General features: G+C 42.4%; 1 protein-coding gene across 1 annotated transcript in view; it reads right to left on the reverse strand.

Annotated features, from left to right (window-relative positions):
- The window catches only part of SYBU (syntabulin), a 44,708-nt gene that overhangs the window by 16,054 nt on the left and 4,713 nt on the right, over nt 1–23,941 (reverse strand). The window contains exon 3 of the mRNA XM_075024383.1: nt 12,825–13,022. Within this exon, the coding sequence (XP_074880484.1) occupies nt 12,825–13,022 (198 nt within the window). The remainder of the gene's footprint in view (nt 1–12,824; nt 13,023–23,941) is intronic.

Below are 23,941 nucleotides of genomic sequence, written 5' to 3' on the forward strand. Positions count from 1 at the left end.
TCACCCTTAATATAAGACATATGGTTTTCATTACGATGTGCATAAAACATTTTAAATCAGTTTGACATATTTTCAACAGGGAAGAGGAAAACACTGGAACGAGAAACGTATCTGGGAGGTAACTAACTAAACAATCCTGCAGTCCAGGATGAAAAGCAAAATTTGTCATAAGCTAATCAAATATTTACTGTAATGCACACATTGTAAAGATTATAAAAAATTAGTAGAGTTCAAGTGTCATCTGTTGAAAAGAACAGTAAAACCCTACCCCGTATATTGATTCGTTGCCTGAACTATATTTTTTTACAGTAATAAAACCAAGGTAGGTCTGAGGCCAATGCATTTCAAGTTATGACTGCTGTCATTTGCTGCTTTTTTTCCCCAATAGCACTCTTACCATTAAGAAGCACAAATGACAGACAAGAAGCCTGTGCTTTTTCAGCTTATTAATCCTTGCGGGTTTGCGGTCACACTGTATTCTGCCAACTCTAGCAAACAGTCATAGCCTGTCCAGATTTCAAAAGCAAACAGCTTCCTATTACTTAGAGAATTTCAGAAGGGAGGAACAGAGACCTGTAATGAAGTGCCTCAGCGTGGAAGCAAGATAAAGCTTGTAATACCAATAAAATATGAAACAAACCCGGCAGAATTTTCATTTCCTTTAAATTAATTTTTTGTGACAGTATATATAAGATACACTATTATAAAGTAGGTTTACTATTTTGTTACGTCACATTAAAGGCGATATATTTCAAGCCCCTTGGGGAAGCAATGTCCACCTTGCAGTGGCTGGAGGCTGTATTTATGAAAGGATGCCAGGTCCCCAGCTCTCAGAGGGGAATTTTGGAAGTGGTGCTCTCCCTATCTGCCACCTCACTCGGGAAATACTTCCTGTCAGTCTCAATCAGCAAAGCTTCTCAGCTGCATGAAACTCTTGTTTCTGGGCATGCCTAGAAGAAGGTCAGCTTCAAAAGCGCTGAACAGTTTGGTGCCTGGCTCCTGTCTAAAGACCAGGGTGGCTGTTTCACATTACACTCAATACATCAGGGTCCGCACAAAAGCAGCCCAACAAAAGCTCTCTTCAGCTGTCTGCTTTACTGGGGAAAGAAAGGATCCACCTGGGATTTGCAGGGCCAGATTTAGCTTTGAAGTGGGAGGAGGCTGCACAGCATCTCCCCATCACACCACCAGAAACATGCACTGCATCCAGCACTAAAAACTGGATGAAGAGACAGGGTTCCCATCCTCTCAGCTTATCATGCCCCCCTCCAGCTCCTCCATCAATCCACCCCAATTTGGGATGCCAGTCTTCATTACCCCCTGCTACATGGGTGAAATCCAAACAGGCCTGAATTTCCCACATCTCCATCCTTCATCAGGAGACTCTACCCAACCCCTGCATCCAACACACCCGAGAAATTAAGCTCTACAATCTCAAGTTTTGGGTTAAGTTGGGTAACCTCTGTCTAGTTGCTCTTCTGGATGCTGGGTTTTATTTCATTATTTTTAACTGTGGTTTCTTTATTGGAACAGGGACTGGACGTGCATTTCTCCTTTCCCCTAGACTCTTCCTGAGCTCAGAATCATAACTTCAAGTGAGAACCAAAACAGAGTGAAGGCATCTAAAACACAGCTTCACCAGGATTTAGATATCTAGGTACATAAAAGCAAGTAAAATACCACTGGTTAAACAGGCCAAGGGTTCCAAATGCCACCGTTATCTGCAAAGACTGGCTTAGTTGTTCATGGCTGAACTTCCACTTCTGAGCCCAGTAACCACCAACTTATCCGATGCCTTTATGCTACAGTGAAATCAAGTAAATGAGATTTGCATGACTAAAATAAAGACATTCCCTTAGCTTTCCCTGCCTACGTATAAATACAGATATATAAACAAAAGGTATATATAGGCATATCCACTCAATACTGCTCAAAATGTATTTGAAGTAATAACTCTGAATGACACAAAAACTTTTAGGTAGTAATTTGGACACCAAAAAACAAAGTTCAGAGAACACTGAAACTATTTATGATTTGAATTCAAACACGGCCAGAAAATGGAAAACCAGAATTTTCTACTTTCTGTTTGAAATGATGCTTTAATTCTGAAAACTGACAAATTTCTTTCTTCTTTTAAAAAGGGGGTGAAAACATCAAAAAATCTCCCCCCAAATTCTAAATATTTCAGACTGAATATTGTCTTTGTTCAGTCTGAAACAAAGGTTTTCTTTAAAGTTTTGATTTGGCAGCAAACCCCCAAATCAGTTATTTGCGTAGCTCCACTTGGAACATAGTAAGATGTCAAAAAAAGAAATAGGGGTTGTAAAGGAAAATAGAAAAGGAAATAATCTATCAATTCTTGAGTAAACATTGCTCAGAAAACAGTTTAAATCCCAGGATTCTCATTAAAAAGGCATTAATAACCTGGACGAATTCCAAAAAAGGTCAACAATAATGATAACAGGATTACAGGGCACTGTTTATGAAGGGAGATTAAGGGAATGCAATTTGTGTATTGTAAGATAAAAATGAATACTGGCAACACTGTTTATCATGGGGAGGAGGGATACAGCTGGAAAACTGTAAAGAAAACCATGTAACAGCAACACAGGATTCTGGCTGTGATGCATGTTATTTCATGAAGAATGACTTGAAATAAAAGCTGATGGTTGGTGGGAGTAGTGCATAGTAAAATGTAGCTGGAGTAGGTTCAGGATACTTTAACTGGGGAATCAGAAAGCTATTTTAAACATTGGCATAAATAATACAGATTGTAATTTGAAAGCAGAGCACAAAAAAAAAATCTCCTAAGGGATGATTCATAATGGCCTCTTTTGTATGCACAGTATTTCCTTCTGTGGAGGTGAAGCGGCCTGAAAACCAGAGAAAACAGCCAGAAGGAGCAAAAAATTCGCTGCAGTAAATACACAAATTGCAAAGCATGTTCTAGCTTGATCTCACACGCATTTTAAAACAAATACTTAAGAGTGTGAAGTGTGTATAGAATCAGTTTCTCTTTTTTTGGCTCATATTCCACTCTGGATTAGCAGAGAAGAGGAAAAAAACCCTGCTTGAATATACAAAAAGAAAATTTTTTTGACTAAAGATCACTGCTACTGTCATCTTCTGTACCTTCCTCAACTCTGACCTCTAAACCCCAGTGCCCTTCTTATGCCAGGCACTCAGCCATCTTTTCCAGATGCAGGAACACGTCCCCACAATCCCCAGGGGACCTGCATCTCTATCAAAAGGCATTTGGACCTAAAAGATGAGTGAGCTAGCACAGGTCTCACCCTGTCCAGCAGCCCAGGCGCTCCCTGCAAAAGTCCCATATCCACATCTCCTACTCCCTCTGATTTGCTGTTAGAGCCGTGACTCTCTGACGGACCAAGTGCAATGCTAAACTTGAGGCTGCAGGCATCCTCAGGCGAGAACCTCCCTTTAATGGTGGCTGTCCCACTTTCTGTACATCTGGAGTGCTATCAGGACAATTAATGGGCCAGAGAGAGAGAGAGAGAAAGGAGTTATGGTGTGCCTGCTGGGAACTTGGCTTCAAACCCCCAATAAAACAGATCCTAAATTAAACGAAGTGGAACACCTTCCCTGGGAGCAGACTCCCTGCATCCCCTCAGCCTGCCCAGCAGCCCTGTATTAGGGCACTCTTCTCCTCTGTGCTCATGTCCATCCTCCAAAAGAGGCACAGACCGATATAAATAAAAGTTTCTTTTCCCTTTACTGAACCAAGTAACAGGGATCTCCTTTTGTTTATTTATTTTGCATTGTAGGGAAGGAGATAAGTACCTAACAGCAGAAGATTTGTGCCCAAGACCCTGAATTGCAGGTGGCCTGTGCCACCAGCCCACAGCTGGGCAGGTCATTATCTAGGACAGGTGGGACTCAGGCTTTCCCCTTTTACTTGCCAGTTCCTCCTTTGCAACTTGCTGGCTTTTTTTTGGATTCTCCATTTTTTGCTGTCACATGCAGGCACTTGCTGCAGCCTGAGCATCTTCTGAACAAAAAGACATATATGTCTTGAGAGGCCACAGCCCAACCACTAATTGCCTATGTCTCTACTAAGCAACATCTAAAATAATTTTTTAGAAGGGAGTGGATTATAAAATTTGTGACACAGAATTAAAAGACTGTTTTTCTAGGCCACTTTAACAGGAACTTGTAGGTTTGGGTTCAATAATACGAATCACTTCAAAGCCGAAACACTCTTTGTAGCTGCTACTTTGCTTATTCTCATTTGAAAGAAATACTTGGCTATTTGAACATGTTTTCCACACCAATTCAAGCAAATTTATTTAAAATACATATAAATCCAAACTAAAAAAAACAGCACTATGCTCGTAATTTTTACCTAACTTTCTAAGCATCTTTTGCTGAAAATACTTATATTCCAATTATATTCCAATATTATGTCTCAGAAGTTACAGAGCACTTTTTTTCACTTTAGTGCAATTTAGTTAGCTTATGTCCTAAAAATACTTCATTCCTGCAAATTCATGGTGCGAAATGAGATAGAGAATCAACCTGTGCAATGCTAGGCGCCTTGGGCAGTGGTCCTCAGAAACAGGACAAACGGAGAGTGCCTAAGTTTATCAGGGATGAACAGAAGAGGAAAGGGCATCTAATTAGACCTACTTGAAGATCCATGTGTGATCTTTAGACACAAACTTTCTTCTGAAACTGAATTACTAAGACTGACTTTCTGTTAAAAAAAAAAAAAAAGAAAGAGAAATAAATGAGATGGAGACTGTACTTGGCTTCCATAAGGGCTAGCAGCAGAGTTTTCGGAGACCTGACGAGGAACACAGGACACGGGAGTGGGATTCATCTGACTAAATGTAGATGTCTCTAATGCAGACACTCATGTCCGAGCCAACCTTGGTCCCCTTTTTAATCAACAGAGACTTAGTATAACCAGTGTGTTCAAGGTTCTATTGATCTTATCCTAAAGTAAATGCTTATGTATTTGGTCAGAAAGACCGCACATTAGATTCACCGATTTTGTTTGTTATATCTCCTTTAAAACAAAATAGGACCTTAGTGTGCTTGTGCAGGCAGAGACGATTCCAATACATTAGAGATATGGAACTGAGGTCAGATAAAGTACAGGCCATCTCTGCTCTATCCAACTTGGCTCAAGACCATGAATTTACATCTCCCTCACCTCCAAAACAGCTCCTGTAACCTCCCGAAGAAAGAAAATGACAGATTCACCTCTTAAAGCTGTTCCACCTCCTGTGAGCAATGGGACCAGTCACTGGACTGGCGAAAGACGACCAGTCCCTGTCCGCAGCCCACAGCTCCTCAAGGTTGTCTAAGGAGGCCTGTGGATTCAAATTTCACCTCTTCTGGGTCTCAAATACCAAGGGGTTTATGCCATACAGGGGAGCTCCACCAGGACCTTCTGGCCACGTTGGGCCAGTTGACCCCACTGGGAGGCACCATTCCAAAACTGCCATTAGGGACTGTATTGGTTTTGTGTGGCAAGGTTTTGGTAGCGGGGGTGGTTACAGGGGTGGCTTCTGTAAGAAGCTGCTGGAAGCTTCCCCTGTGTTCAAGAGAGAGCCCACACCAGCTGGCTCTAAGATGGACCCGCCGCCGGCCAAGGCCAAGCCAATCAGCGATAGTGGTAACGCCTCTGGGATTACATTTTTAAGAAGGGAAAAAAAGTTGGGACAGAGAGAAACAGCTGCCAGAGCGAGGAGTGAGAACATGTAAGAGAAACAACCCTACGGACACCAAGGTCAGTGAAGAAAGAGGGGGAGGAGATGCTCCAGGCGCCGGAGCGAAGATTCCCCTGCAGCCCGTGGTGAAGACCCTGGTGAGGCAGGCTGTCCCCCCCCTTCCCCGCTGGAGCAGGGGAAGAGCGTGATGAGTCCTCCCCCTGAGGAAGATGAAGTGGCAGAAAATAACGTGTGATGATCGTAAACCCCAACCCCGTCCCCCTGTGCCGCTGGGGGGGTTTGGTAGAGAAATCCGGGAGTGAAGTTGTGCCTGGGAAGAAGGGAGGGGTGGAGGGAAGGTGTTCTGAGATTTGGGTTTATTTCTCATTACCTTAATCTGGTTGATTTGTAATAAAGTGAGTTAATTTTCCCCAAGCTGAGTCTGTTTTGCCCGTGACAGTAAGTGGTGAATGATCTGTCCTGTCCTTATCTCGACCCACAAACTCTTTGTTATATTTTCTCTCCCCTGTCCAGCTGAGGAGGGGGAGTGATAGAACAGCTTTGGTGGGCACCTGGCGTCCAGCCAGGGTCAACCCATCATGGGGACCCAAACATTCTGAAGCATGCAGGGGTGGGCTGGGGTATACAAATGATGGAACCCCCAACAGCAGCCTCCAGCCCAGCATCACCCACCAGATCTCACAGTGCCCGTCATCTTCCAGACCTCACCGCAGCGACTGCTACAACACACCAAACCTTCGCAGGGTGACGTCCCTCCGTGCTCACCTCTAGGACGCAAGCTTTGAGGATAGCACGGGCTTGAGCCGGACATGGCATCCTCGCTCCTGGAGGGCGAGATGTGGATGTTCATGTCGCCGCGAAGCACGCCCTGTCCTCCCGTACCCATGGCGACCGAGTTCTTAATAACTCCCTGTGCTGGCAGGTCAAGTAAGCAAATCTGCACAGCTCCATAGCAACAGACGTGAAATTAAAGCGGATCCCATCAGTAAAATATGCAGGAGCGCTCAGTGCATACAGAATTATTACCTGGAAACACTTTTATTTAAAAAAATCAGCAGTAGCTATTTCGTATGGGCCCAAAATGAAAGGCAAAGAGAAAGAAGAAAAACAAAAGTAAATGAGAAAAAGGAATAGGGTTGAAAGCTGCCACAACTGTATTTGTTAGACTCTGTGTTAGAAAAGATCTCAGAAACTGTATTGTCCCAAACAAAATTATGAAGTGCACATATAAGAAAGGGAGAAGAGCAAGATTAAAACTGTACAGGAATAGATGTTGCATACTGTTGGATTTGAACATCAGGATGGTTATGTTGGCTGCTTTTGGGTGTCGGGCAGAAGTGAAGCATTCGAACCACGTGTTTACATCTGAGAAAGACGACACACGTTCAAGTGCTTCCTCTCTTTTTATTGCCAAGGTGGTGTTTTAAAAAGCAGATGGAAAGCCTTCCAGAAGCACACATAATTGACCACTGTGTATCTGCTTTTTGCCAAATAGCGAACTGCTTAAAATTCTAATGCTCAAGTTAAAGCCAATCTCATCAGGTTTAAGTTACTCAGGGAATCTGGGCTTTTGCTCTTCTTCTTTTCACTTGCAAGCTCCTCTGCACCCCTCAGAGAATTTATGCTTTATGCTTGTCAATAAACACGGGCACATCAAGAGATTGCTTATTATTAATTCAAATACTTTAAGGAGGTACAAAAGAAACAAATATATGGAGAACTTACAAGGAGGCAAGATGCTCCATCATTTGTTATCAACTTACTTCACTTGGTCCATCTTTAGAACATTTTTTTGTTCTATGACCAATTATTTAAAGTACACTGATCAGGTGTAGCTCATTTCCTAATTTCAGTATTCTTATGCATGTGACACCAGCCACATATTTAACTATCTGAATATTCTCAGGAATGGAAGCACGAATCTTCCCATCTTCACTGCACAAGTAAGGTTATGATTAATTGCAGGGTGGGAGCACGGTGTACTCTGATTAAATCCTGCATTTGTAACCGGGTTAAATGTTCTTTGACATACCCTTGTTCTTAATTATTCCTCCCCCAGAAAAGGTGCAGTCTTGGAATGTAGGCTACGAAGTACTGCTAAATAAGTCACAGCAGAAAGAGAGACACATTACACTGAGGTCACCGGTCTTCTCATCACTTTCACCTTTACGTGATCCTGCTTTTAAAATGAAGGACACCAATTTATTTTAGGGATCTGTCAAGGCAGATTGCTACCTCCAAATCAGGACATGGTTTAGTGGGCATGGTTAATGGTTGGACTCGATGATCTTGAAGGTCTTTTCCAACCTAAATGATTCTATGATTTCTATGATTTCTAAATACAGGTTTTCTGTTGGGGTTTTTGTTTTTTTTTTTTTTTTTAAACAACCAAACAATGTGACTTCAGCTTAGAATACATAGTACACCAGCAGCATTTTAAAAAGTATTTCAACGTAAGAGGTATAAGTACCAACTAGTAGTTATAAAGAACAATGAAACTCTTTGCATGCCACAGATCTATTCAAGTTAGCACATTCTGTAACTTGGTTTTTGTATTCTGTACCGTTGTTCCTGAACAACGGGGACAACAGTTCTATTATTTTTCCCACTGCTTGCAGAAATTTGGTACAGAGAATGAACAAAAGCCATGCAAATACAAGATACAATGTTCTTGGTTAAATGCACCAGTAAAACATGTCTTTCTAATATTTTAACAACCTTCCCAAGATAAAACAAAGTCCTATCACTGCATCCTTCTGCAATCAGAAAAGTGAAGTCCTTGAGAGTGAAGTATATTTCCAGAATTACCTCTAAGACAGTCCTCTTGCAGAACTCATACACCAGCTAATCTGCCTTCCAAGTGAAGCACACATACATATCAGAGTCAGACACTATTATTCCCATACTGTCACACTGAAGAGAAGGAGAGAGCTGACAAAAGATCTGTAAAATCATACAGCCAGATGTCAGTAATATAACCTAAATCAGAGCTTTATGTTTTGTTTTTAAAATAACCAAAGTGACTGCTTTTAGAATACGGACACATATGGAAGTAGAGTAGCAATATGGATAAATTAATCTGCTAATTTTACACTAATGGATTAACTAGCCACTATTCTTTGCTGGCACAGGGTGCCCCCAAGAATAAGTTCCTGGACATCTCACACACCTAATCCTCACACACCAGGCAATACAAAAAAATCAGCAGGAAGAGCATTACATTTTACAACTAGACATTTTTAACAGCTAGACATAATTTGCAGCTAACACCTGCATTCTCTAATAATTTCTTAATAATTTCATGTAAAACTTCAGCAGTTCCATGGGCCCTAAGAGACAGCTCCAACAGCAACCTCTGCTCATGCAGTAAACTGCCTGAAGTGTGCCCATGACACCTAAAGCAAGAAAGTAAAGACCAAAACTTTTGCCAGAAATGCTGAACACAGCCAGCTGATCAGGTGCCCTTCGAATTATGATCCTTACAGACATTTAAATGAAAGTGCAGCTTTTTGTTATTTTAAACATGCAAGCCTTTTAAAAGTTACTGACACAACTCTTGCCCAAGATTCCTTTCTTTATCCATGTCTTTGTAAGTTTATCAGTACTTTGCAGCTTGCAGATCCAGATTTTGAATCCTTGCACTAAGCATTTGTATGGAAGTCAAGAAACAAGATGAGAGACTGCCAAAGAAAGCAAAACAGCTCCCACTATTCTTAACAAGATGTGGACATCAGCTGCAGGAATTCAGGATGGATCTTTGCAGGTGGAGTACACAAAGAATGCAAATACGTACAAGTGCTTATGCTCCTGTTTATTCAATTACCAAAAGGGTGGGATTCAGCATAGCATCTTGATACAAAACTAGGACTAGTGTTAATTAAGCTTTTTGTGCCTTTTTGCGAGGGCATTTTCTGCAACGCATTTTTTATTCTTTTAATATTGCATAAATGAATCATATCCAAAAGAGGGAACAGCTTCTAAAATCCTGAAATTAAAAGGCTCATAAGTTCCTCCTGGAGTGGATGTTTTAGATCATCCTTAATGTGCCTGTCCTCTCCATCCTTTCCTGGGAATGCAGTCACTGATTTTAAGCCAAATTCACCTATGACACTGTTGTGATTCGGATTTAATGCAGAATAAAAACTATTACCAACTATTCCAAATGAATAACATCTTCATGATTATAAATCTTTCAGAGGTTTAGCAAGATGCAGTGATAATGCATTCCAGGATTAAGTATGGCTTGCTATGCAAACAATGTAAATTATGAATGATATCTGAATCTAGTTTGTTAATACTTCAAGAGCTGAAGATGACTTAGATCTACATAATGCGTTAGGCTGTTAGAGGAAAAAAAAGCTATTTCATATTTCGAAGTATAGAAAAGAAAGATGAAGTGATGTTGCTAGAGTAGGAGAAAAGCATTGGAGCTTGGGAACAGCCTAAAAAAAAAGTCCCAGGGTTCATTCTCAGTGTGATCCCACTCTGAAATTTCCTGAATTATCTAAATATTTGTGTGAGTGTTACTGCTGAGATTCAGCATGTTCCAAGAAAACAATCCTGGAAACAGATAAATTTTCGGCAAAATGACAGGCATTTTGAAGGTGCACACTGACTGATGTACTTACCTACAAAAATGTAGCACAGGACAGAGTCTGTAAACAACAGTGGTAGGCTGGATTTTTGTCTCTCATGTCTGGCTCCTGCTATGTAGTCATTATCACAAGATGTTTCAGATAAATAAAAAGTAGAGATTATCTCCATAAATCAGTAAGGGCTTTTGGTAGAGAGGAAGATATTATGCACAACTCTTTTTGTGCTGTAGTTTGAGATATCCAGCTGTATGCAGAACTAGGTTACCTGTGACAAGGACACGTTGCTGTTATCCTCCTCCCAGGTCCCACTTCCCTACCACTGCTCCCCCATTACTCCCTGTGTGTTTTGCTACATGTCCTGGTTTCAGCTGGCATAGAGTTAATTTTCTTTCTAGTAGCTGGTATAGTGTTATGTTTTGGATTTAGTATGAGAAGAATGTTGATAACACACTGATGTTTTCAGTTGTTGCTGAGTAGTGTTTAGACTAAGTCAGGGATTTTTCAGCTTCTCATGCCCAGCCAGCGAGAAGGCTGGAGGGGCACAAGAAGTTGGGAGGGGACACAGCCAGGGCAGCTGACCCAAACTGGCCAAAAGGGTATTCCATACCATGTGATGTCATGCCCAGTATATAAACTGGGAGAGCTGGCCTGGGGGCGAATCGCTGCTCGGGAACTAACTGGGCATGGGTCAGCGAGTGGTGAGCAATTGCATTGTGCATCATTTCTTTTGTATATTCCAATCCTTTTATTAGTATTGTCATTTTATTATTGTTATTATCATTATTATTTGCTTCTTTTCTGTCTTACTTTTTTTCCCCGATTCTCTCCCCCATCCCACTGGGTGGGGGGGAAGTGAGTGAGGGGCTGCATGGTGCTTAGTTGCTGGCTGGGGTTAAACCATGACACTACATGACGATGCCTACTCTTTGCACAAGGGCTAGATCTTCCTGACTGAGCCACCAGAAATTCATGTGCAAGTAGGTCACGGGGAAGGGACTGGATCCACCTGAAGCCAAAAGATAGCAATGGGAGACAATTCCAGTAACCCCTGTAGCCAACAGTGAGGAAAATGAACCCCAACTGTCCCCTGGCATGCTCTCCATTTCAGGAATGTCCCTCGCCTGTGTCAGCTCTCACACTGACTATGATGTGTTTTTTGACAACTTTCCACTAAAAACGTGTGAAGTATTTGGCAAGAGGAATTTAGAAGTACTCTATAAATCAGACATGGTTCCTACTCTGAGAGTTTTGATGGATCTCAGGAGCAATATGCTTGAACTCTAGAGACAAGTTTTCCAACCTTAGGTATCAATCAATGCAGTGGTACCAACAGCTACAGAATGGCCCACCTACAAGAACACCTACATACCTAAACTAAGTCTGTTCAAAGACTTGAAATAATACCATCAACTAAAATGAAGATGACTTCTGACTATTACTGCAAAAGGCTAATAACTTGATATTATAGGTCAATTTGAGTGTAATAATCAAAAACAATTAAGTAATTTACTGAAATAACTGTGTAACTCTTTTCCATGTGTATAGGACTCTTCAGTAGAAAAAAACTTCCAAAATTCTTTATCCACATTTTGTTAAGCTACATCCACGTTCAAACACAAAATGGTTGTGGTAACCATGGCTGCAGATTTGACTGTCATACACCATATTCACTGCATTCTGCCTGCATTAGATTCCTTGCTTTTAATGGAACAGAAAACAAACCTTGAAAAAGTATTACCTATCATCCATTATGCAGAGCAATGGGAGTCTGGGAACACTCAAGTAACACAGTGCTATGAAATGAGTGGAAGAATTTGCAGGGATAGTGGTAAGTCAGATTGTCAGATTTAATCAGCCCTTTCAATGACCAAGCCAGTGAAGAGTTTTTGCAACAGATTCTCTACTGTTTCTGGATTAAACATGGTGCTGGTAAATCTGAGCTGGCTCCTCATGAAAGTATCTAAATTGCTTCCAGAGGTAAAATGACTCTGGAAACAGTACAGCCAGGAGGTACTTGAGCTCATAAACCATGCCAGTTCTGCAGCTGGCTCTGTACAGGGTCAAAACCTTCTCTGTCTCCATGATTAAATAACAGCAAAAATATCCTGACTGTTTGTAATCAAGAGCTGCCTGTACATGAATCACAAAAAAATTTTTAATCTACTCATTAAAATTACGGCAGTCAATGACACAGCAGAATATTCAGCCTTGGATGTGTGATAAGCAGGTGCTGATTTAGCTGGTGGTCTGAAGTGGCCCATTAGCCTCAGGCAATGGGAGACATGCTTTTGATACAGTCCATGTAGTATGGATCTACATCTGCCTAACTCCCACACATAGGCTGCCCATTACACCGATAGTGTTTTCAAGTCTTGCAGGTGGCACCATAGAAAGAACCCAACTATTTTTTTTACTTACTACCAGTATTAGTGGTATCACAGGCAGCACAACACAATGTATGTAGACACCTGTAGATGCACTAGTCAATTAGAAAGTGTAATTAAAGAAATGAAAGGAATTATACTATACTCACCAGGCTTTACAAGGCTTGTCTTTGACTCCTTCTTATATCGAGCCAGCTGTGGGTTCCCTTCGCTCATTGTCCCTGGACCGAATTTCTTCCTGGAGAAGTCTCCATCACTACCAGTGCAAAAACTGATTGGACTGTTCCCAGCATCAGAAGGAGTCTTAACTGGAGATACTGACTGGCTACTAGGACAGCCAGTGTCATCTGAAGAGAAAAGGGAAAACATCAGCATTTCTAACTAATAATTAGATGAACATTAGCAGAATTAAAAAAAAAAAGAAAAAAAAGGTGTTTGGACTACAGCTGTTCACAGTCAGTTACCTCATACGCACAACCTTGGCTCTGAAGCCTGATGGGAAGCTATTAGTTTCTCCCATTTTGTGAAAAAGTCTTGAATACCTTATGGCAGACTAAAATGGCAAGTGCTTGCCACTAAGTATGACAAAATGCAGAATCAGGGGCTACATAATGAAAACTCAGATCTAAGATAAATTGTTTTGACTTACCTAGGTTAGGGAATATTATGGCATGAAGAAATGCACGTAAGACACAAGAATGGCTCGTGTAGTGCACACTGGATGAAAAGCAAGCATGGGCCATACGCTCTCCTTCAAGATACGTTCCTATCCAAACAAGAGAATGACCTACTGCCCATATGCACAAAGGCAGAATTTTCATTTAACTGGAATTAGTAAACGTTTCTCAAAATTGTTTTTCCTTTTAAAGCAATCATGATCACAGAGCTCTTCCATTCTTGACAAGTGGCTGTGAGGTACCTAGTTCTGAAGAGGGTGTGTTATACACAGACTGCTTTTGTCTAAAGCCAAATTCCTCTGAGGGCACACTAGCGCATCATGGCATCAGCAGCCACCTTGGGAACAGACCCACGTTCCTGACCTCCAGGAATACAAACACTCCAGCTCTTAACAATTAAATGCAAAGTAAGAAGTCTGAGTCCAGGTGAAATCCACATGTCAAACACCCCCTTCATCTAATCACATCTCCTGTAATCTTGAGTAATCACAGCTCCCCTAAAAGCCATGGTGGTTTTAGAGATACACAACAAAAACAAACAGGCTACTCTGACACTGGGAAGCCTTGAATATTTACTCTCCTGGAGAAATGTAATTGTTTATTCTTTCCCAGGACAAAATGAAAGCTGCAATCTTAATGATGCAATTGCACTCTGCTCCTGGTGCATTATCTCTACCTAACATGAAACTCAAAGAAGTACCTGCAACAGAGCCAAATAATTTGCATGACCATATTGCACTTACCACTTCCACCCTGTTCATAATTTAGGTCAAGCCTGATCTTGCAATGAGCTTTGCATGGGCAGATTGTTTAAAAAGTCAGTATATGACTGTGCACTTATGAGGCAAAAGGGGCACCCTGTAACTATCTATCTTCCTCCCTGCTTGCCTCCCCTCCTCAGGAAAGAGCAGCTTCTGCTATTGTTAACTATTGCTCCCCCAGCACAGTAAAACAACCTCATCCTTTCATGTGAACCAGTTTTACTTCATGCCTGGCCAGTTACCCTAGCCTCACCTATTTGTTCCAATGTTCTGCTTCTCATTTCTCCGTGTCCTGCCTCCAATGCTGAGCAAGGTAACTGTAGGTGCTGACGATCCAGTGCATGCTATATGCATTAGCATTTAACAGCAGCCAGCAGCCTGAGGTGTTGCTGGCCTGGCCTCTGCAAAGTGCCAGACATGATGCCAAGCCACGGGGGCAGCCCAGCCTACTGCCACAACTACCTCCCAAGGCACAAAGGGCAGTAACGATGCAAAGCACCTAATCCAGCTTAATCATATTTCATTGCTTCAAATCAGTTCAATTAAGCCTACAAGTATCTCCTTCTGCCACCTTGCTGCTGCTTTCTGCAACTCAGAATTAGTTCCTAGAAAAATACTGGGAAGGAGAAGACCACTAATAAGGTTTCCAGCCCATCTCCACTTTCACGCTGACTAAAGCAGGATTGTTGCCCACATGGTTTTAGTTTACTTTTTATACCTTCCAATCCCATCAACATCACAATATAACTCAACACAGAGAAGGTGGCAATTTCCTCCCAGATCAGTGCCTATTTCCTTCTCCCAAGGGTTCAGAGTCTCTTCTGCAGGCTGAATGAATGCTACCTTCAGAGCAGTGGATCACCACTGCTGAGTGAGCTTTTGAATTGCATTTAAGCAACTCCTTTAGCTATGTCCAAAGCATCTTCTCTTTAGAAGCACACAAAAATTTTATAATCAAACACATTCAGAAAAAAGTGCAGGTTCATGCAGTTTATTTTTTCTTACGACCTTTCTTAGATGTTTTTCTGTGTACCATTATTTTAAAAACTTTGTGTTTAAAAAAAAAAAAAAAGACAAGAAACTATTTCCTTCATCTCCCCACCAATAAAATCACTGCAATTGCTGGACAGGTTCTGCAGACGTCACAGATGTGTTTCGTATGGGAGACTTTACATATAAGTAACTCCCAAAGCTATCATAGCATCATAGAGTATCTCAAGTTGGAAGGGACCCATAAGGATCATCGAGTCCAACTCCCTGCTCCTCACAGGACTACCTAAAATTAACCATATGACTAAGAGCATCGTCCAGATGCTCCTTGAACTCTGACAGGGTTGGTGCCGTGACCACTTCCCTGGGGAGGCTGTTCCAGTGACCAACCACCCTCTCAGTGAAGAAATCTATATGGATGCTACCTGGAAGAACCTCAGAAGCTGATAAAACCTTTAAACAATGAAAGAACTAAACTACAGTGTTGAAAATTAGGGAATTAAAAAACAACTATGTAAAACTAACTGTGATAAGAAAATAGAGCAGCTAAAGAAAGCATATAAAAATAGCATATAAAAAGAGATATTTTAATTACCACTCCCCCCATCATTGCCTCTGATATCACACTGGTGACACTGTATGATCAGATTATATCCTTTCTACATATCCTCGTTTTACCCTTAAGGACTTCAGCTTTTGTTGCAACAGGGCATTTATTAACGGAACAAATGAGCCTGGCACAAAGAACAATAGGTCTTCTCTACTTATACCCCTTGTGACCTTTAGACACACCAATAACCAGGTGAGCATTCCCACTCCAGCTGAAGTAAATGAATGATTTTATTGTACTCCCTTTCCTCTGATGGCTTGTTGTTTTTTATATAATGTGTAACTTCTACTCCTTCCACCTAGTATTAGTCAGAAATGTGAACAAAATCATATAGTTTCCAAATCTAGGGCAAGCTGCAGAAAAACATTTTTCTGTGTCAGCTTTTTGCGGTGCCTTTTGAAGTATCAAGATGTTTACTATCGCAGAAGGGAACGGCTGCATATGAAATGCCAGCGCTCACCACCACAGGCAAGCAAAGCTCCGCTGTATGCTGGGGGATCCACCTCCCAGCCGACCTGCACCTCACCGTTCTGGCACAAGGAAAAGTCCTGCTGAACACTGAGGAGCCACCCAACCCCTCAACGCAAGCCAAATTGCCTGCCCTTACCTTCGTTCTTCCCTGCTACCGAGGCCTCAACAGGCTATTTAATTGTATTTACTACTGTAGGTGAACTCCCACAGAAGAGCAGCAGGCCTCCCCGCGGCCCCTGACGGCGCATCAAGCCGGTGCCCCCTCCAGATGGCCGGGCCACCCACCCCGCTCACCGCCGCAGCGAGCACCCCTGCTCCTCCTCCCCAAGAGGAAGGGTGCAGCCGCGGCGGCGCGGCTTCACTCTCCCGCAGGCCTGGAGGCTCCTCCGAAACCCCGCCGACAGCTCTGACAGAAGGAGGTGAAGACCTCCACCTGCCCAGAATGGGCCAAGAGAAGGGATCTTTCGCCAAAATTGGCAAGGGGCTAACAAGAGCAGAGGAGCCCACGATGGGATTTACCTTCTGCTGAAGACGTGGTGTGAATGTAGTTGCCTGCAAGGTCAGTGTTTTGGGTTTGTGTGGTGGGGTTTTGGTAGTGGGAGAGGGGCTGCAGGGACGGCTCCTGTGAGAAGCTGCTGGAAGTTTCCCCGGCTCCAAGTTGGGCCCAACTCTGGCCCAGGCCGAGCCCATCAGTGACGGTGGCAGCGCCTCTGGGAGAACAGATTTAAAAGGGGAACCTGCAGTGAGTGGGGGATTGGAATGTGAGGGGAACCCCTCTGCAGACACCGAGGTCAGTGAGGAAGGAGAGGAGGAGGAGGAGCGGGGGGGAGGGGATGCCCCCGCAGCCCGTGGTGAGACGGCAGGCTGTCCCCCCCCAGCCCAGGGAGGGGAGCGGGGGAGCAGAGGCCCACCTGCAGCCCAGGAGAGAGGAGCCCACGCCGGAGCAGGGGGATGCCCCCCAAGATGGCCGGGACTCCATGGGAAAGCTCGCGCTGGAGCAGGCTGTGACTGAAGGACTGCAGCCCGTGGGAAGGACCCATGACAGAGAAGTTGGTGAAGGACTGTCCCCCATAGGAGGGACCCCACGTTGGAGCAGAAGAGTGAGGAGTCCTCCTCCCCCTGAGGAGGAAGGAGCGGCAGGGACAAGGTGTGGGGAGCTGACCCCAACCCCCATTCCCCATCCCCCTGCACTGCTGGAGGGAGGAGGCAGAGAGAACCGGGAGTGGGGTTGAGGCTGGAAGGAGGGAGGGGTGGGGGGAAGGTGTTCTAAGATTTGGTTCTACTTCTCATTATCCTTGTTTTGATTTGATTTGTAGTAAATTAAATTGATTTTGTTTTTCCCCCAAGTTGAGCCTGTCTTTTGCACATGACCATAAGTGGTGAGTGATCCCTCCCTGTCCCTATCTCGACCCATGAGCATTTCTTTATATTTTCTTCTCCTCATCCCACTGGGGCCATGGGGGGAGGTGAGCAAGCAGCTTCATGGTGCTTTGTTGCCAGCTGGGCTGAAACCACAACAGTCAGTTAAGGATTCAGCCCTGTAAGTCGGCAAGAGTTTTGCCCCACTAAGGATTTCAGGTCCAGACTTCTCAAGAATACAGACAGACCTGATTTACCTTCTCAGGCATGTGAGCATCGGGAAGGTAGAAGAGGGAAAGCTGGCAAAAACTGCTGTGCGAGTCCATACTTCTGCTCTTGCCTGTATTATTTACTTGCACAAGAGGGAAAAACACATGAATTTATAACACACGACTGTCATTGCTTTCTTAGTAATGTACATGGTGTCTTTTTTCACAGTGGCCTTCGAAGAGCATTCTGGGAGTAGACTTTCCCTTTGAACATCAGCTGGATTTCATCACTGAAACTCTAAGTCCAACACCTCTCCCAGATCAGACATGCTTGCCAAGTTTCAAAGCCAAGCATGGGATAGTGTCTCCTCAAACAAACAATCAGGGAAGTTGCTCAGAGCACTCTGACATTTGCATGCACTGACTAACTTTCAAATAGTAAAGTCAAAGTATAAACAACAGTGTTAACGAACTGACAAAAATATTGTTCTCGTAGACTTTAAGGCCATATGCTGTGACATAATGATTTTCTCTGATTTTCTGGGCACAGAGACTTTAGAAGTTTCACTGGAACATGCCTTAGAACCTTCTGTAGAAAAATACTGCTTTTTCCTAAAGGCTTCAAGAAATACTCAATACACAACCTCCTTATATAATGCATCCAAATAATTAATGATGCTCTCACTGAGAAACCACTGACTTATTTCTACTTTCACTCCTAGCTGCCAGATCTAGTTATGCTTTTATGCATACTTTTATGACTCTGAACTGTTCACCCCCTACCTGATCCCTATTCCACTGTCCTATTTTCATCTTCTCTTAAGGTTCCTTTGACCAGTGTTCAGGATGTACATACTCTGCATTTCCACTACGAAAAGTGGATTCCGGAATTAAACATGGGCCTCTAACAAACTTTTAAAATGTCAGTGTACCAAGGCAAAAACAGATTTCTGACTTTTACTTGATGGTTCTCTTTGCATTCATCCCAGGATCTGTTAGTCTGGGTAGCCACGGCTCTGCCAGTATGGTGCACTGCGAGCTGGCTGTTGACGGTGAGGGTACCACCAAGGGTATATCAGAATTTTTCAGGATAATCTCCCAATCTGCTTGTCTACTCCACATTTTTTGATGCCCTACATGTTGCTTTGGTCTCCTTTTCCTGACTGGTCTTGTAGCACAGGGGTGTTTTATGCATTAATGAAAGTTGCTGACACACACTAAAGGGAATATATCACCTAGCTTCCACCTGTAAGGCTCTTTCTGTATTAAATGGAGAAAAAAAGGCTCCTCTGGCGGGTAAGTCAAAATGACAGCCTAATTCAGGCCAAGTCATCCCATTACTCTGAGTCACTGTCTGGAAGATCTCACCTCTCTCCATTGACTAGCACAACCGCTGTTCTGACTTGGTGTCCTGGTTTCAGCTGGGATAGAATTAACTGTCTTCCTAGTAGCTGGTACAGTGCTATGTTTTGAGTTCAGTATGTGAAGAATGTTGATAACACTGATGTTTTCAGTTGTTGCTCAGTAGTGCTTAGACTATAGTCAAGGATTTTTCAGCTTCTCATGCCCAGCCAGGGCACCTGACCCAAACTGGCCAACGGTGTATTCCATACCATGTGATGTCCCACCCAGTTTAGGAACTGGGAAGAGGGGGGCAGGGATTTCGCCGCTCGGGGACTGGCTGGGTGTCGGTCGGCGGGTAGTGAGCAATTGCCCTGCGCATCATTTGTACATTTCAATCCTTTTATTACTACTGTTGTCATTTTATTAGTGTTATCATTATCATTATTAGTTTCTTCTTTTCTGTTCTATTAAACCGTTCTTATCTCAACCCAGGAGTGTTACTTCCTTTCCCGATTTTCTCCCCCATCCCGCTGGATGGGGGGGGAGTGAGTGAGCGGCTGCGTGGTGTTTAGTTGCTGGCTGGGGTTAAACCACGACACTTGGGCAGCTGAAGCAGTGAGGTGTAAGGGCTTATGGCCCAGTCAGAAAACATTGCTAACAGGAGATTCACAATATCATTCTGGAACAGCTAGGCAACACAAAGGATCACAGTAAAAGCAGCAGGATGAAACATAATAGTATAAAATGAGTAGTACACATAGAAAGACAGAGGTAGAGCATATTTGCATGTATGCCACCAGGCTCAATAGGCTCTCATCACGACACTGAACGGTCCTCTGGAGGCACCCTCACCTGCCCAGCAATGATTTACGGAGCACAGCTTAAGGTAAGAAGTGTGAATATTCTCCTCAGCTCCTATTTGTACTAAAACATTTCCTTTTTACTGCAGCCATTCCATAAGGTGGTTTTATATACTCTAGAAGATTAGTCATTTGTTACAAACAATTTGTCACCTGCAAACTTGCAAAATCACAGACTGTTGAAAAAAGTTTAATAACTTCACTAAGAGTCCTGAAAATGCTACTAGTTTTGGTCCTTCTGTTCAATCCTAAACTCATTTTACAGCTATTTTTAAGATCTGTTGGGGTTGGTATTTAATAAAATTAATCAGAATATCATGTGCTTGTGAGGCAAGTGTCTTACCAGAAGTCAAGCACACTGAAGCAGAGCAGAAGAGCAACTGAAACTATAGCCCTGTCAGGAAAAGAGAGGAGGTTTATTTGACAAGGCCTACTTATATGAAATCCTGCTAAGCAAATTAATTCCACGTTTAATCTCTGTGTCTCTGCAGACAGAACTTGAATTAGCTATGCTCCATTTTGCCTGTGAACGAAGACAGGCTAGCAGCTCCACCACTCCCTGAGGTCACCTAGAGACGCTGTGCAAACTCTTGTCCTTGAATGTTTTCTAGACTCGGATAGACAAAGCCATGGCTGATGTGACATAGTGCTGGAAGCAGTCCTGCCTCAAAAAGGAGGCTGGATGAAATGATTTCCAGAGGTCCCATACAACCTACATGCTTAGTATTATACTTTTCCTTTACATTTTTTTAGATATTCCACAGCTCGGAACCACCCCATTTTTCCCAGTCCATCTTTCAAGCTACAACTATTGATTTTAATGTTCTAGTCATAAAATCTAACCCAATAGTGAAATAAGTAAAATCAAGACTAAACATCTTCAACTCCTTTTGATTGTTGCTGAGGTTCCTATCATTAATATACAGGCAACTTTTACACCTGTTCCTTGCCAGCCCCTTTGACCTTGCTTCCATCACACCCAAAGGCTGACCACTAATGGCCACTACTGAAAATTTAGTATGGAAGTTGCTCACTGACTTTGGCAAGAGGTCCTCTCTGCTCACTCACAGCATGGCATAAATGGTGACAGGCTCAGATTGTGTAGAAGAGGGGACAGGAAGGTGAAGGAAGATGGACTGACCCGCTCCTACAGCTTGGGCATCTTTTACAATGTGGTATTTCCCATAAACATGTCCTTAAAGGTATCCGCTCTTGACATCTGATCATACAATAGCTAAGTTACACTGAAACAGCAAGTTTTAATTGACTTTGGTAGTAAATCTACTAATCTTCCTTCTATTTGAACATTTCACTAACAAGCAGGACTGACGTGAGATCTGGGAAACCATCTGAAAAAAGGACTATATAATTGTGGCTTACTGGCTTTGTCATTACATTTATAGCACCACTAATGGTATTAGTATTACAGAACAAAAGCATAAAGGCTTGCTAGTAAAAATACCAATAAAAATAGTACTGTTACTAGGAGAGCACTGTGGTCAGAAATAGCACAGCTCTTGGCGCTCTGATAGCACATCATAGATAACATTTGGACAAGGGGTTTAAGATGATAAAGGACAGAAAATATATCTGAAAATTTTAAAGGAAAGTTTTAACTAAAGGTGAGGAGAGGAAAGAGTCTGACAAAGAGACAAAGAAGAGTCTTGGCTGTTTGGCAGGTTTTTTTGAGCACTTTAGTAGATCTCACTAACCTTTCCTGAGGCCAATAGCTGGAAGTGGAACCACTGCTGCTACCTCTGGTGGGAGAGCCTTGACTACATCCAGTTTAAGAAACATTTAATATTAACATTATGTGAAATACATGTGTTTATATAGATGGGTTGCTCTGTGTGTGTGTTTTTATGTGTTTAATTCCATTATGCAGCAAAGGAAGAAATTATAAATACTCTACCCAAATTTGAAGGTATCATTTTTGGAAATAAAAATTTTCAATAGACCACACAGAAATTTGTACCTGTTCCTCAAATGGTACAACATGTTATACTCCTTTGTTCTCATATAGCTCTGCCTCCACGGCTGACAGCATATGACTGTGACCCTCACAGATTCAACATCACTACATAAGCTTGCACTGTTTACCTTCTAATGATGCTTTGAAAACACATATATTCTACCCATTGTTGTTTTATGCATTTTTTTTTTAATTGCCACCAAACCCAGACTGGCACTTAGCATCACCACAGAACTCACTCACTGTATTTGGTGATACATATACGTCAAAACACTGTTCCAAAATTTCAAGGATGTATATTAACCCTATAAATGTAGGGTTAAAACATGTCATATAGAATTTCTTTTAAAATATCAAGATTCTCTTTTAATACAAAAGAAATCAAAGACTTCCGATTAAAGGTTCATTTCTGCTACAAGTTGTGATGTTCTTCAATATGCATGGCAACATTCAACTCGATAGAATATTGCATGAAAAGCACTTGAAAACAGAAGTATTGGATTACGCATTGGTGGTGAAGAAAATACACAGGATAGCTTAGAATTCAGTCCGTAGCACACAGCAAGCTGCAACAAACAGAGTGGTAGAAAGGGTGAGGTACTGACTGTTCTCAGGACACCATCCAAAATGTGCCAGAGAGAACGGGAACTCTTCTACTGACCTCAGGAGGCTCTAGGTCAGGCTTTAAAGGTTCACAGTGCTGACAGATACATAAAAAGGTGACAACAAACATTCAAAAGGTCAAATATTTTGGCTTCCAGATGTTGCTGTGTGGCACAGGAACAAAAGGATTGTTACTTAGTAAGAGGGAAGCTGAAAGGGAATCAGGCAAAGGCCAAAAACTGAGGAAAAGGCAAGCTTTGCTCTTTAGTACCTAGGCACTTTCCTCATTTCCATGTTTGGAACAGATCTCTGCACTGCAGAAACAGAACTGGTGCTTAACAGTATGAAGCAATAATAAATTATTGGACATAAGCTGGCCCAGCGGGAGATTCTCTAGGGAAGCAGCAGTGAGAAAAGGAAGCATGTCCCCAGTATCGCCTTTATGCAAAGGCCATACGTGCATTTTTGAAAGCAGATTTTATTTCAACGTTTTTGTGAATTAGTATCACAGTCATTACTCAACTGCCTTACAGAGTGCTGCAAACAAATGCGCTGGAGAAGACCTCCACTTCAGAAGTTTGAAACAATGGCAAAAGGACTGTGGAAAAGCGTAGCATAAAGGACTGCAGGAAAGAGACGCTAACTTTCAGTATCACATACTTGAGCACTTTCAAGCATCTCTCTTTGATTCAGTAACTCATACTAAAAAAGCAACAAATAAACTAGTAAGGAACTATTCAAACAAAATATCTCTTCCTGTAATAAGAAACAAGAAGAATGGGAGAGCTCACTGTTTCCATAATAATACATACATATATACAGACATATACACACACCATCAATAGAGGTAGCTATTCTTTTCAGTCATTTGTACTACCTCTCTGGCCTCAATCCGTTGGTTTGTTAAAATACTGCAAATTTGTTTTCCTCTATCTTTTTCTACTCAGAAATATATATTTAAGTACACACACTCTAATAGTGTAGCCTCCAAGGCTAGCTGGTTTATAATACAACGTACTTCAACGTTTTAGCAAAGCAATTATTTACCGGAGTGTGAGAAGGTACAGCTTTTTGCCCAGTAACACCCGTACAATCCTTTTCTTCTTGTCTGTGGCTAGCAATATGGGTCGTGCATTCACATGGACTTTAATAAACCTGCCTAAAGCCCACATGCTTTTTTTGACATACACACTGTGAACTCAGCCCCAGCATCCATCAACAGTTGGGCCAACTGGCAAATAACCTCTGGGTTCAAGGGGATCGTGCACAGGAGCAAGCGAGCAGGGAATGGTAACACTGAGATTCCTGTTGCAGTGCCTACACCCCGGGGCTTACAGTGTAGTCAGGGTAGCGGAGCGTATTTATTGTGCCAGGCATGTAAAGAACAAGATCTTTACACCAGAAAAGAAC

Source organism: Buteo buteo, chromosome 3, assembly GCF_964188355.1.
Source record: "Buteo buteo chromosome 3, bButBut1.hap1.1, whole genome shotgun sequence".
NCBI lineage: Eukaryota > Metazoa > Chordata > Aves > Accipitriformes > Accipitridae > Buteo > Buteo buteo.